At 42.6% G+C, this 15727-nt stretch overlaps 1 protein-coding gene across 2 annotated transcripts in view; it reads left to right on the top strand.

Annotated features, from left to right (window-relative positions):
- The first annotated feature begins 241 nt into the window (after positions 1-241).
- The window catches only part of tatdn1 (TatD DNase domain containing 1), a 45948-nt gene continuing 30462 nt past the window's right edge, over positions 242-15727 (top strand). Inside the window, exons 1-4 of one of the 2 annotated variants that reach the window (XM_080194283.1) lie at positions 242-325; positions 6508-6573; positions 10056-10105; positions 10830-10893. In XM_080194283.1, coding sequence (XP_080050409.1) covers positions 274-325; positions 6508-6573; positions 10056-10105; positions 10830-10893 — 232 coding nt within the window. In that variant the 5' untranslated portion in view covers positions 242-273. Of the gene's footprint in view, positions 326-6507; positions 6574-10055; positions 10106-10829; positions 10894-15727 lie in introns of those variants that run through there. The other variant, XM_080194284.1, reaches the window with a different exon arrangement.

Genomic DNA, 15727 nt, shown 5'->3' with positions numbered 1-15727 from the left:
CATTATTTAGTTTGAGGTCAGAGTGAAGCAAAAAGCTCTTCACCAAAGCTGAATTCTGCAAAGCAGCCTGAAGGAATATCCTGAAAGCAGATCAGTGAATGTGATCAGATTACAAAGCTGAATGATTGTGAAATAAATGGACATGAGGAGCAGCCCCATGGACACTGACCAGTGACTGGACTCTGCCCAGGTGACCCCTGACTGCAGGCTGCTGGAAGAGGGGGCGGTCAGGGGTCAGAGGTCAGTGGCGGGGTGAAGCAGTTCCGGGAGCAGATGGCGGCACGTTTCCCCTCCGCGAGGAGAATTGGGACCTTCACCTTCATCGGTGAGTGTTTACCGGGGAGAGAGGGAGCGGAGACTCCCGGGCTGCGGGTGCGAGTCAGGGCCGCCGCGGAGGCTGGGGCTGTGCCGGCTCCAGCTTCGCAGGCCGCGGGCCCGACCCCCCGTTCCCCCTCTGTCTCTACCCCCGCACTGCCCCCCCCCCCGGCACTGCCCACCACCCCCCCCCGGCACTGCCCCCCCCCCCCCCCCCCCGGCACTGCCCCCCCCCCCCCCCCCGCACTGCCCATCCACACCCCCCCCCCCCCGCACTGCCCATCCACACCCCCCCCCCCCCCCCCCGCACTGCCCATCCACACCCCCCCCCCCCGGCACTGCCCACTCCTCTTCTAACTTGCCCCCTCTCTGTCCCCACCCCCCCATGTTGCCATTCTCCTGTGTCCCTGTCCCCCCAGCATTGCCCACCCCACTCCTCACCCTACTCTGTCCCAACCCCATCCCCTCAGTGAACTTGTCCCCCCCATTCAGTACTGCCCCTAACCCCAACACCACCCCCACTCACTCCTCCTAGACCCTGCCAAACCTCCCTTCTCCCTCTGTCCTTATGACCTGCCACTCCTCAGTGACAGTACCCACCCCCTGGTCCTGTCAACCTTCTATCCCCCTACCACTTCTCCCTCAGTGGTCCTGCTAAACCACCCCCTTGCACCCTAGAGATTGCTGGACATATCAGAATGTTGGACTTGGCCCTAAAAGTGTTGTGGCCACTCATCTGTCAGGCTGTCCTGAGACACCTGCATCCTCCTGGTGCACTGTCCTAAGCAGTAGGTACCTCACTTCTGCTGATGTCCTCAACCACTTCTATCCATGCCTGCTTGGCTGGAGAAGTTGTCCTCCCCCCGCCCCCCCGCCCCGCTGTTGTTGTGGGGGAGCTCACCTCACTGCAGGCCCTCAGATCCCCCTGCATCGTACCAGGTAAGAGTGAGAGTGTACTGGTGATTATTGCAACCCTTGTTGTGGTCTCTTTGATTATAAATTCTTCCCTTCGACAGCTCTAGTGTATCATGCTGCTTGCTTTCTCTGAATGACACCCGGGTGGGATGCTGACACAATGACTTAGTTAAAGAGCCCCAGCAAAGCCCACTCTTTTATTCAGGTTCCTGGTCTGCTGTTTGACTGGGGACAAAATTAGGACTGTTCTACCCCTGGTCTCGGTTGACTTACTTAGGATAGTGCCACAGATACTATTATTGATGCTTGGACTAGGAAGCAGAAAAATGAACCCACCAATCCTGTTCCTGATTGTTAACCAGTGACTGCTGGAAGAAGATGGTAATAGTATTAAACTTGGCTGTCCCAGCCCCAGAGTTGAGGTTTAAAATTAAACAACAGCTGAGTTATTGCAACACCTCTGGTGTTTTGATCCACCATGAGTCAGTGTCTTTAAGGAAGAGGGAAACGTATTTTTACAATAGTACTGAAGTGCTGAAATATTTATCATTTTAGATCAATACTCACAATTTTTTTTTGCATATAATATTTTTATCTGCCTTTTACAGCAGTTTTGTCTTGCTCTTTGCAGCAGAATGTGATGATTAAGATTTAAATTCTGTCTTGCATTCGCAATCTCTCTCAAATGATGTGATCTTAAGGAGGAGCACTGGTAATTCGTTCTTAGTGAAAATTTGGGCTTATCTGATTTGCAGCTAGCTTGGTTTTCCATCGGTTGGGTTTAATGAATGAAAAATCATGTGTAATCTGAATCAAGTGATGTGACCTCCACATCATATTAAAATTTAATCTATAGAATGGAGGCACTTCTCTTACGGGAGGGGGGGGAAAGAAAAGCACTCGTGTTTGGATACCACTTTCATGACCTCAGGATGTTTTAAAATACTTTATAGCCAATGAAGTATTTATGAAGTGAAGCTAATCTGGCAGTTAATTTACACACAGCAACGACTTAAATAGCGATGTGATAAAGACCAGGTGATCTGTCTTAGTGATGTTGATAAATATTGGCTAAGATATTGGGGCAAACTTGCTATAAGATCTTAACTTGCATCTGAGAGGGTAGAAAGGCCTAAGTTTAATTGCAAATGCAAAATATAGCACCTTTGACAGTACTGTGGAGGAGTATCAAACTAGATTTATGTACTAAGTCTCTGGCGTGGGACCTGAACTTACGACCATCTGATTTCAAGAGGTGGGAATACTAACAATTGCAGCACAGCTCACATCTCATAGTGAGATCTTGTGCTTCCTTAGAGCTGGCCAAAAAGGGACATTGACAGAAGCATTGTGGCAGATTGACCTTTTCTCAACTTGAGAGCATGTGTCAAGGTATTTGATAAAATGCAAAAATTGATTGCAGTATGAAAAAGTATGTGAGGAGCAGCTTATGAAATGTCAAGGAGCTTTTAACAAATGAACAGCATCTGCTGCAGGCTTGAGAAAATGTTGGTCTTGGCTAGTGTAAGGAATTTACATTTTAAATATTTGATTTGATTTATTATTGTCACATGTATTGGCATACAGTGAAAAGTATTTATTGTTGTGCGCTATACAGATAGAGCATACCGTTTTTAGAGAAGAAAACGCGAGAGGCAAAATGTAGTGTTACAGTCATAGCTAGGGTGTAGAGAAAGATCAACTTAACGCAAGGTAAGTCCATTCAAAAGTCTGACAGCAGCAGGGAAGAAGCTGTTCTTGAGTCGGTTGGTACATGACCTCAGACTTTTGTATTGTTTTCCCGAAGGAAGAAGGTGGAAGAGAGAATGTCTGGGGTGCGTGGGGTCCTTAATTATGCTGGCTGCTTTGCCGAGGCATCGGGAAGTGTAGACAGGGTCAATGGATTAGGCTACATTTACGACCTTTTATAGTTCCTTGTGGTCTTGGACAGAGCAGGAGCCATATCAAACTGAGATACAACTGGAAAGAATGCTTTCTGTGGTGCATCTGTAAAAGTTAGTGAGAGTTGTAGCTGAGTGCCAAATTTCCTTAGTCTTCTGAGAAAGTAGAGGCATTGGTGGGCTTTCTTAAGTATAGTCATAGAAATCATAGAACCCTACAGTGCAGAAAGAGGCCCTTAGGCCCATTGAGTCTGGACGGAACAAAATCCCACCTAGGCCCTACCCCCATATCCCTACATATTATACTCACTAATCCCTCTAACCTACACATCCCTGGACACTAAGGAGCAATTTCTTAGCATGGCCAATCAACCTAACCTGCACATCTTTGGACTATGGGAGGAAACTGGAGTACCCAGATGAAACCCACACAGACACGAGGAGAATGTGCAAATTCCACACAGACAGTGACCCGAGCCAGGAATTGAACCCAGGACCCTGGAGCTGTGAAGCAGCAGTGCTAACCACTGTACTACTGTGCTGCTCATAGCATCGACATTGGAGGTACTAAGACAGGTTGTTGATGATCTGGACACTTAAAAACTTGAAGCTCTCGATCTTTTCTACTTTGTCCCTATTGATGTAGACAGGGGCATGTTCTCCTTTACACTTCCTGAAGTTGATGACAATCTCCTTCGTTTTGTTGACATTGAGGGAGAGATTATTGTTGCCGCAGTAGTTCACCAGATTCTCTATCTCGTTCCTGTACTCTGTCTTGTCATTGTTTGAGATCTGACCTACTATGGTGGTGTTGGCAGCAAGCTTGAAAATCGAATTGGAGGGGAATTTGGCCGTACAGTCATTAGTATATAAGGAATATAGTAGGGGGCTGAGAACATAGCCTTGTGGGGCACCGATGTTGAGGATGATCGTGGAGGAGGTGTTGCCTACTGATTGTGATCTGTGAGTTAGGAAGTTCAGGATCCAGTCGCAGAGGGAGGTGCCGAGGCCCAGGCCACGGAGGTTGGAGATGGGTTTTGTGGGAATAATAGTGTTAAAGGTTGAGCTGTAGTCAACAAATAGGAGTCTGACATAGGTGTCCTTGTTATCTAGGTGTTCCAGGGTTGAGTGCAGCTTCAGGGAAATGGCGTCTGCTGTGGACCAGTTGCGGCAGTAGGCAAACTGTAGTTAATCCAAGAGACTGGAATTGATTCATGCCATGACTAATCTTTCAAAGCATTTCATAATGATGGATGTCGGAGTGACCAGCTGATAGTCATTAAGGCACACTGCTTGTTTTTTCTTAGGTACCAGGATGATGGGACAATCATACGTTAGCAGTTAATTCTGTGTGGCCAATATGTGGAAATTTGTTAATATGCTATAGCCTGTTGCTCTAAATACATGAGATAACCTTATAGAGTCATTTACAGTATAAATAAGATACAAGAAATCCAGATTTGATCTGTGGAGAACCATCAAAAATACTAAGAGACAATACCAGACCGAGCTAGAGTCCCAGGTTAGCTATATGGACTCCCACCAACTATTGCAAGGTCTTCAAGACATAACAGGCTACATGATGAAGGCAGGTAAAATCACCAGCCACTAATGTACCCCTCCCTGATGAGCTCAGTGCATTCTATGCCATTTTTTGAATAAGCGAGAACACACCTTCTGCCCCAAAAGCCTCGGCCAAACCGGTATCCAAGGTCAGCATCACAGATGTTAGGTCAGCCTTCTCGAAAGTCACAGAAAGCGACTAGCCCAGATGGGGTACCCGGACGAGCACTCAAATCCTGCGTAGGCCAGCTGGCTGTATTCGCAGATATTTTTAACCTCCCTTTACAACAATCTGAGGTCCCTATCTGCTTTAAGATGACGACCATCATCCCTGTATCAAAGAACAGTGAGGCAGTGTGACCTGATGACTATCGTCCGATGGCTCTGACATCCATCATTATGAAGTGTTTCGAAAGGTTAGTCACGGCATGGATTAATTCTGGCCTCTCAACTTGTCTGGATCCACTACAGTTTGCCTATCACCGGAACAAATCCACAACAGATGCCATCTTCCTGGCCCTGCACTCAACCCTGGAACACCTGGGTAACAAAGACATTTCTGTCAGACTCCTATTTATTGACTACAGCTTGGTTTTCAACACCATTATTCCTACAAAACTCATTTCCAAGCGCTGTGGCCTAGGGCTCAGCTCCTCCCTTGGTGACTGGATCCTAGACTTCCTAACGCACAGACCGCAATCAGTAAGGGTCCTCCGCAATTAGTCACAAAACTGGTGCCCTGCAAGGCTGTGTCCTCAGCCCCTCACTATACTCCTTATACATTTATGACTGTGTAACCAAATTCCCTTCCAACTTGATTTTCAAGTTTGCTGATGACATTACCTTAGTGGATTGGATCTAAAACAACAGTGAGACTGAGTACAGGAAAGAGAGAGAGAATCTGGTGAACTGGTGCAGCATCAAAAATCTCTATCTCAATGTCAGTACAAAAAAAAGGTGATAGTCATCGACTTCAGGAAGCGCAGTGGAGGACTGTTTCATCAGCAGTGATGAAGTGGAAATGGTTGACAGCTTCAAGTTTCTAATTGTCCAGATCACCAACAACCTGTCCTGATACCTCCACACTTACACTATAGTTAAGAAAGTCCACCAACGCCTCTATTCTCTCAGGAGGCTAAGGAAATTTGGCATATCAGCTACGACTCTCACCAACTTCTACAGATGCACCATAAAAAGCATTCTTTCTGGATGTATCACAACTTGGTGTGGCTCCTCTTCTGACAGTGAAGAAAGCCCAGTCCATCAAGCCTCCCACCCGTTGACTCCGTCTACACTTCCCACTGTCTAGGAAAATCAGCCAGCATAATCAAGGACCCCATGCACCCTGGACATACTCTCTTCCACTTTCTTCTGTCGGGAGAATGATACAAAAGTCTGAGGTCATGTACCAACGGACTCAAGCACAGCTTCTTCCCTGCTGCCTTTTGAATGGACCTGTCTCATGTTAGACCTTTCTCTACTCCCTAGCTATGGCTGCATCACTTCGTTCTGCACTCTCTCCTTTCCTTCCCTATGTATTCTATGAATGGTGTGCTTTGTCTGAATAATGTGCGAGAAATGATACTTTTCACTGTCTACCAATACATGTGACAATAATAAATGAAATCGAACATAAATACCTCTGAAAATCATAATGGAACTTATTTTATTTTGATTGTGAAATGATTGATCTTGATTTTCTCAGAGTTTCCCTTTGCCTTTCACTGTGTCTTTGTTCACTTGTTTATATTTTGTTTAATTTCTTTATTTTCCATTAATCTATTCAATTTCTTTAATACTACTTTTGAAACAGATATTGGTATAAATTTGACAGATCCAATGTTTCGTGGGATTTATCGTGGCACACGGAAACACCAAGGTAAGTCTTGACATATAACTATAGAATATCCATGCTACATTCAAAGAAGCAGTCCTGTTGTAATATTCTGTTTTTATGTTTGTGCATAGAAGCCTAATAGATTTGAAATGTTACTTTGATCAGATACAATTGAACCATGACATTTTATATATAAACAGTAGGCTAATCTTTCCATCCTTTTAATAACCATCAATAGCGGTGATGAGGTAATGAGCTCCAATTTCGTACTAGTTTATTGGCTTGCTAAAAAGAGTAAGATGGTAGAACCTTTTAGGATTTGTAGGGTTACATGTATTTAATACCATTGACAAAGCTCCAGGAATTACCACTTCAAATGATCAGAGATAAGAATTTTCAGACATTTGGTATATTTCTCGCATCCTGCTTTTGCGATGTGATTGCATGTGAGCTTTTGTTACAGTGTCAATAGAGGGAAAGTGCTTGTACTGATGCTCATGGAGTGACCCCTAGTGGTAATAAGAGTATCCTAACTCTTGGTATAGATTTATCTTTAGTAATTCATTCTGACTTGCAAAATCCTAGCTCAAAAAGTAAGTGCTGGATTAGGTGCATTGGCCAAGCTAAATTCTCCCTCAGTACACCCAAACAGGCACTGGAGTGTGGCAACTAAGGGTTTTCACAGTAACTTCATTGCAGTGTAAGCTAGCTTGTGACATTAATAAGTTTTAAACTTTAAAAGTAATTAACGGTTGTCAGCAAAAGTTCCTTTTTTTTACCCTTAAGGAGATAATAACCTCATTCAAATATTCTGCATTAAAATAAAGTTTACACAAATCAGGGAAAATACTGAAAATATGAATTACATCCAACATAAAATAACCTCTCTTAATTCTGCCTGTTTAGCTGAGCAATCAGTTGGACCTTTTCTGCAAGACTCTTCCATCTGATCTGGATATTGAAGTAAACCCATGGTTGGAGATGGTATTGCCCAACTTTCTAACATAAACTGTGCCAAGTACACCGACTGAACAAATCTACCACGTGCCGTTCAGGCGTTCACTCCCAGAGTCAAGGATTCACTCTTAAATGAGTCACTGAATTTTGCTTGCTGTATAGAAATAGTGTTCTCGAGGGAGATTTCTTTGCATTTCAATTATCTCCTGACTGATTGTGGAAAAGTTAGCACAGTGGGGATGTTACTGTGCTAACAATTCAGAGACTGCACTAAAGACCTGGAGATACAGGTTCAAATCCCACTGCAGCAGCTGATAAGTTAATTTTGATTGATTAAATAATCCTGGAGTACAAGCTTAGTTATCAGTAATGTTAAGTACATAGCTAACTACATAACTACCAGATTGTCTTAAACCCCATCTGGTTCACTAATGTCCACTAGAGAAGCAAATCATCTATTCTGGCCTATCTGTGATTCCAGCAATGTGGTTGACTTTTAATTGCCCTTTGAAATGGCATAGCAAGCCTCTGCATTATCAAAAAGATGGTTCACTGCCATTTTCTCGAGGTTAATTAAGGCTGGGCAATAAATGTGGGCCTTGCCTGTAACACACTCATCCTGTGAGTGCATAAAACATAAGTCACTCTCTGTTTTAGCTAAAGGTTGCATAGTATCATGGAATCTCTACAGTGTAGAAGGAAGCCATTGGACCCATTGAATCTGCATCGACCACAATCCCACCTAGGCTCTAACCCCGTAACCACATATTTAGAACATAGAACACTACAGCACAAACAGGCCCTTCGGCCCACGAGTTGCGCCGATCACATCAACACCTATCTATAACCCCCAATCCCATAAAACCCCATATACTCATCCAGAAGTCTTTTAAAAGACCCCAGCGAGTTCACCTCCACCACCACTGATGGCAGCCGATTCCACTCACTCACCACCCTCTGAGTGAAAAACTTACCCCTAACATCACTTCTGTACTTTCCTCCCCGCACCTTAAATCTGTGTCCTCTCGTAGCGACCATTTCAACCCGGGGAAATAGCCTCTGAGAATCCACCTTATCCATTCCTCTCAACATTTTATAAACCTCTATCAGGTCGCCTCTCAACCTTCGTCTCTCCAGGGAAAAGAGACCCAGCTCCCTCAACCTAACTTCATAAGGCATGCCTTCCAGTCCAGGCAACATCCTTGTAAATCTCCTCTGTACCCTTTCAATAGCTTCTACGTCTTACCCTTCTAACCTACACATCCTGGGACACTAAGGGACAATTTAGCATGGCCAATGTACCTAACCCGCATATCTTTCGAGGTATAGGTAAGGAAAGGTAAAAAAAAGACGCTGAACATCTGAACAAAACTAGGAAGCACTAGAAATATGCAACTGGTTAATCAGCATTTAAAGAGATAGAAGAAAAATACTGCATATATTGGAAATGCTGAAATAAAAACAGAAAATGCTGAAAAAGTTCAAGCCTGGCAGCATCTGGTCCAAAGATGTGCGGGCTGGGTTGATCGGCCATGCTCAATTGCCCCTTAGTGTCAGGGTGATTATCAAGGTAAATATGTGGGATAAGGGGATAGGGTCTGGGTGAGATTGTTGTCATGCAGACTTAATGGGCCAAATGGCCGCCTCCTCTACTGTAAGGATTCTATGATCTGTGGAAAGAGAAACAGACTGTTTCTCTCTCCACAGATGCTGCCAGCTGCTAAGCTTTTCTGAACTTCCTGTTATTTCTGAAGAGCTAGTGTTTTGGATATGAATTTTTCGTTATCAGAATAGATAAGGGGTCTGCCCTAAAACATATCATTTTTCAGGTGCTGGTTAACCTGGTGTACATTTCCAGCAAATATTGGTTTTATCCTTGCTTTAAATTCTTCTTTGCTCTCCTCTTTCGCTTCTTGGATTTCTGTGCTTTACTCTGCATTCCTTCTGTCTTGTTGCATTTCTTATGTCTAGTTTATCATTTTAAATGAAGTTTCATGTTATTTTCATGTTTTATCTTACCCAATTTGACGACTTAACAGTAACTATGTTTCACATTAACTTATTGTATGGGAAGCATCTTGAAACATTTTTGAGAGAAGATAAGCTGCTGTATAAACGTAGTAGGTTCTTCTATAGTTATCATTTTCATACCTGAACAATGAGAAAATATAAATGAGGTAGACTTTAAAATTCCTACAGAATCTGGCAGGAGATAAAACAGGAAAAGTGAAGGAAACAAAATTAATTCCACCATGTCAAGAGCAAAAAGAGAAAAATCAAACTGGACCAAATTGTAGAAATACAACACTTCTTTCAAAACATAAAACCATATGCTTAATTTGTAAATGCTGCTCAATGTGAGGCCAAGAATCCAGCTAGCCAGCAGCATGGCTGTTTCATATTTCAAGAAATGATAAGATCTTTGCTTATCACCATAATGCTAACTTAATTACCTTCTGTATTAAAAACATTATTTAATTACCAGGACCTTGGATAATCAAAGCACCTGATCACTTGTCTTGAATAAGAAGTTATAGGACACAGAATCTGTTTGTGCACTCTTACAGATGATTTTTTGGATGTAGTACAGAGAGCTGTCAAAAGTGGAGTACAGAAGGTAAACAAAATTCTGTTTTATGCAAAGAGAAAAAAGTTCTCAAAATATTGGTTTTAAATTCTGTTTGCACATCGTTTGAATACTGAAATATATTTAAAATCGAGTTACCTGATCACTCAGTGAAAACAAACTAAATCCAATAGGAATGCACTGAATTATGAAATACCTGGTCAAAATATGGCAAAGGCCTCAATTTCTAGAATTGTTTAGCGAGTGACCTGACAGGAGTGAACTGCAACAACTTGGACCCAAGTTGTCTTTTGGGTATCAAAAATCTTTTCCCAGAATATTGTTTATCATGAAAATGTGGGCTAAATATCAGCATTTGCTAAAAAACTGTCTTTTTTTTAAACCTGTACTTTATGTAAATGCCCTTTTCACTGGTTGTGCTTGTTGATGTTGTAGTATGTTGAGCCTGAATTGTAATGTAGAATATTTGTCACTTTAGAATGCTGCATGGATTATTATATATGAATTCTACAGGGACCAGTTTTGAATAATTGTCTGCTACAGAATTCATAAGAATTGTATCAAAGATCATTCTTGTATCTCTCAATAATTAGTTCCCATCTGTGATATCATGTTTGTATTCTGTAAATCAGTTACAAGTTAAAACTGCATATTTTCCTTCAGACAAGTATAACCAGGAAAAAATATTTTAAAAAGATATGTAATTTACATTTTAACCTTTCTTCATGCCTGATGGTTTTTCTCTTTTATTCAGTTCATGATTACAGGAGGCAGTTTGCAAGATAGTAAAGATGCATTGGAACTGGCAAAGACAAGTGGTAAGTTAACAAACCTGTTCTGCTCCAATATTTTCTTTGAGAATGCTCCAGAGATTCATTAATCTTGTAGAATTCAGTGTAAATTTTGTTGCTGACTTTCTTTGTTATTTAGATTTAAACTGTTCATGAATAATAGTGTCACTGAAAAAATATGCAACAGTTAATTTATGGGTTTTGTACTGTGAATTAAGGTGTAGATGGATAGATAGAATCCTAGAGTGCAGAAGGAAGCCATTTGACCCAACGTGTCTGCACCGATCACAATTCCACTCAGGCCCCGTGCATTTACCCTGGCTAGTCCCCCAGACACGGTGGCCAATCCACCTAACCCGCACATCTTTGGACTGTGGGAGGAAACCAGAGCCCCGGGAGAAACCCACACAGACACAGAGAGAATGTGCAAACTCTACACAAACAGTGACCCAAGTGGGAGTCAAACCCAGATCCTTGGTGTTGTGAAACAACAGTGCTAACCACTGCCACCATGCAGCCATGTGTCTATACACTTCTCTTATTCCATTTCACCATAGAGTTACTATTTACAATATGGAAAAACAAAATGGATCAGAATTTCTGTATAACTTTAAAGTTTCAAACTTAATTTTTATTACTAATAACTTTTGCCTGCCACTGAGTCTGTTAGCAATTACAAAACATGGTGGTAAAGAGACAAATCTTATTTTGGTTATTTATTTGTTCCCAATGAATATTTTTTGTGAAATTTGTTCTACTGAAATAGGATGGGTCCTTTGGCAGGATTAATATACTCATGCATTTTGAGTTTCTCTTAGAATCCAAAACTTTAAGCAGTGTAGTTGTTACCATATTTTTCTTGAAACCAATAGCCCACTCAGGTGGACAATTTTAACATACTGGTCATCTTCCTAATTTGTGCAGATAAGTGTACCAGCTTGGCCCACTTGATAGTATTTCCTCTCCAATTACATCAGGAGACTTTGCGCTTGAATATGTAACCCAGGCTGACATTGCAGTGCAGTAATGAAAAGAGTGTGACATTATCAGAGATGTTGGCTTTGGATGAAACTTTAAATTGAGTGAATGTCCTGGTGATTCAGTTTGTTCCCCTGTGATCATTTGAAGAAGCTCTCCTAGTCACCTGACCAATACCCTTCATTCAACCAACATCAACAAAATGCATTTGAACTTCTCATCTCATTATTATTGTGGGGATCTTGTTCTGAAGGAACTTGAATATTATGTTTATTATTATGAATATCCCAGAATATTATGTTTATCATGAAAATGTGGACTAAATATCATCATTTGCTAAAATTTGTTCCTTCAGAGAGTCTGCACAGACACAATGGGCCCAATAGCTTTTTTGTTTCTGTCTTCACGGAGGAGGACGTGAATAATTTGCCGGGTGTTAGCGATGGAAAGGTGGTAGGACTGGAGGGTCTTAATGACATTACTGTTACTAGAGAGGCGGTGCTCGACAGACTGGAGGGGCTGATTGTGGACAAGTCCCCAGGACCGGATGGAATGCATCCGAGGGTTCTGAAAGAAATGGCGGAGGTGATAGTGGATGCCTTGGTGGTTATTTTCCAGACGTCGCTGGATTCCGGGTAAGTGCCGGATGACTGGAAAACAGCTAATGTTACGCCGTTGTTTAAGAAGGGTGCCAGGCAAAAGGCAGGGAATTATAGGCTGGTTAGTTTAACGTCTGTGGTAGGTAAAATGTTAGAATCTGTCATTAAGGAGGAAATTGCGAGGCATCTTGAAGGGAATTGCTTGATAGAGCAGACGCAGCACGGTTTCATTAAAGGGAAGTCGTGTCTGACAAATTTACTGGAGTTCTATGAGGATCTGTCTAGGGCGGTGGATAGAGGAGAGCCGGTGGATGTGGTCTTTCTAGATTTTCAGAAGGCGTTTGACAAAGTACCTCACAAGAGGTTATTGCAGAAGGTCAAGGGACATGGAGTTGGGGGTAGGGTGTTAGCGTGGATAGAGGATTGGTTGTCAAATAGGAGGCAGAGAGTGGGGGTCAACGGGTGCTATTTGGATTGGCGGATGGTGACTAGTGGAGTGCCCCAGGGGTCGGTGCTGGGGCCTCAGCTTTTTACCATTTATATAGATGATCTGGAGGAGGGAACCGAGTGTAGGGTGTCGAAATTTGCTGATGACACCAAGATTGGGGGAACGGCAAATTGTGCGGAGGGTGTGGAGAGTCTGCAGAAGGATCTAGATAGGCTGGGCGAATGGGCCAGGAAATGGCAAATGGAATTTAATGTTGGCAAGTGTGAGGTGGTCCACTTTGGTAGGAATAATGGTAGGAAGGACTATTACTTACGGGGCGAAAAACTGTAGCAGGCGACGGTGCAGAGGGACCTTGGGGTCCTTGCGCATGAGTCACAAAAACCCAGCTAGCAGGTGGTCAGGAAGGCGAATGGGATGCTGGCCTTCATAGCGAGGGGGATTGAATATAAAAGTAGGGAGGTCTTGCTGCAGCTGTATAGGGCATTGGTGAGGCCGCAGCTGGAGTACTGTGTGCAGTTTTGGGCGCCGCACCTGCGCAAAGATATTTTGGCCTTGGAGGGAGTGCAGAGGAGGTTTACTAGGCTGATACCGGAGTTGAGGGGGTTGAGCTATGAGGAGAGGTTGAATAAACTAGGCTTGTACTCGTTAGAGTTTAGAAGAATGAGGGGAGATCTCATTGAGACGTATAAGATGATGAATGGGATGGATAGGATAGAGGTGGAGAGACTCTTCCCGCTCAAAAAAGACAGTAGGACTAGGGGGCACAGCCTCAAGATAAAGGGGGGGCGGTTTAGAACGGAGTTGAGGAGGAACTTCTTCACTCAAAGGGTGGTGAATCTCTGGAATTCTCTGCCCGTTGAAGTGGTGGAGGCTGCCTCGCTAAATATTTTTAAGACGCGGGTTGATGGGTTTTTGATAAGAGAGGGGATTAAGGGTTATGGGGAGAGGGCGGGAATGTGGAACTGAGCCACGACAGATCAGCCATGATCTTATTGAATGGCGGGGCAGGCTCGAAGGGCTAGATGGCCTACTCCTGCTCCTATTTCTTATGTTCTTATTATGTTCTTATAACCATTCTGTAATTCTGTAAGATGTCTGCCTTGTTTAGCTACCTAATATTCACAACAATTCAAAGCACTTCATTATTAGAAGTGTGACCTCAAAGCACTGCAGAGAGAAGTGTCTATTTAAATGCAAATATTTTCTTTCTAATATTAAAGATGTGTATAATGTGCCAACATAATACTGAAAATGTACAGAAGTACTGCCACTGCTTCTCACTGATAAGCTCACCATTATGTTAGTGATATTACTTACTTGAAAAATATCAGAAAGTTATTTGCAAAATAATGTTTCTAATGGTAAAGTACCATTATAGCACAGTGCTGGGGCTGTGGTGACCATTTAGTAATAATTGAAGTGACAAATTTCAGTATTTGAATTTGAAGAATGATGTGTATTTAAATATGCATTCCAGTTGATGATTGGGTTTTACTGTTTCTGGCCATAAATATGAAACAGTTTCTATCATGCATGGATATGAAAGTAGCAACATGACATGTATCCTTAAACAGAAGATGCTGGAAATGCTCAACTGGATAGATAGCTTTCCTCAGAACTGGAATATCTTAGAGGTGTAACATATTTTAAGCAAGTACAGAGGTAGGGGAGAGATTGGGATAGAACAAAGGGGAAGGTCGAAAATAGGATAGAAGGCAGGAGCGATTAACTGACAAATGTAACAAGACAAGTAAAGAAAGAAAAGTTGGCTGTAGATGAACTGTAATGGCAACAGGAGAACCTGTTGTCTGAAAAACTGGAGACAATGATTATGATCTGAAATTGTACTCAAACGTTGTTCAGTAGGCTGTAAAGTTGTAATTGATAAATATGATGCTGTTCCTTATGTTTCTGTTGAGCTTCATTTGGAATAATTTAGGAGGCTGGAGACAGAGAGATCAGAGTGGGAATGGGGCAGAGAGTTAAAATTGAAAGCCACCAGAATTTTAGGATCATGGTTGTAGACAGAATAAAAGTGTTCAGCAAGTGATCACTTAACCTTCGTTCGGTTTCCTTCATGTAATGGAACAGATACTGGATAGTAAACTGAAACAGTTAAATCATTGGAAGGGATTTTGGGGCCTTGTGTGGTGGGAGGTGAGAAGATGAAAGCCCCCTTTATCCCACTCTACACTTGCTTAAAAACTTTTACATCTTTAACATTTTCCAGTTCTAATGAAAGGTCACCAATTTGAAATATGTTTCTCTTTCCATAAATGTACTTTCGTTCACTTTTCTTTCGGATTTACAGCATTTGTGATATTTTGCTTTTTTGTTATGAAATTTGAGTCCACTAAAAATTGCACAAGATACATTCTAGAATGGTTCACCACGTCTCCTCTAAATTTAATCAGATGTGGTGTATCATCCGACTGCTGTGAAGTTAAATTACATAAGAACATAAGAAATAGGAGCAGAAGTAGGCCATCTAGCCCTTCGAGCCTGCCCCACCATTCAATAAGATCATGGCTGATCTGAAGTGGATCAGTTCCAATTTCCCGCTCCCCATAACCCTTAATTCCCTTGTCTATCAGAAATCTATCTATCCATGACTTAAATATATTCGGCGAGATAGTCTCCACCAGTTCAGCGGGCAGAGAATTCCAGAGATTCACCACCCTTTGAGTGAAGAAGTTCCTCCTCAACTCCGTTCTAAACTGCTCCCCCCCACCCTTATTTTGAGGCTGTGCCCTCCAGCTCTGCTATCCTTTCTAAGCGGGAAGAATCTCTCTACCTGTACCCTATCTAGCCCCTTCATTATCTTGTAAGTCTCTAT

This window comes from Carcharhinus amblyrhynchos, chromosome 8 (assembly GCF_965287045.1).
Source record: "Carcharhinus amblyrhynchos chromosome 8, sCarAmb.v2.hapA, whole genome shotgun sequence".
NCBI lineage: Eukaryota > Metazoa > Chordata > Chondrichthyes > Carcharhiniformes > Carcharhinidae > Carcharhinus > Carcharhinus amblyrhynchos.
The sequence above is the reverse complement of the archived record's forward strand: the minus strand, read 5'-3'. Positions and strand labels throughout refer to the sequence as shown.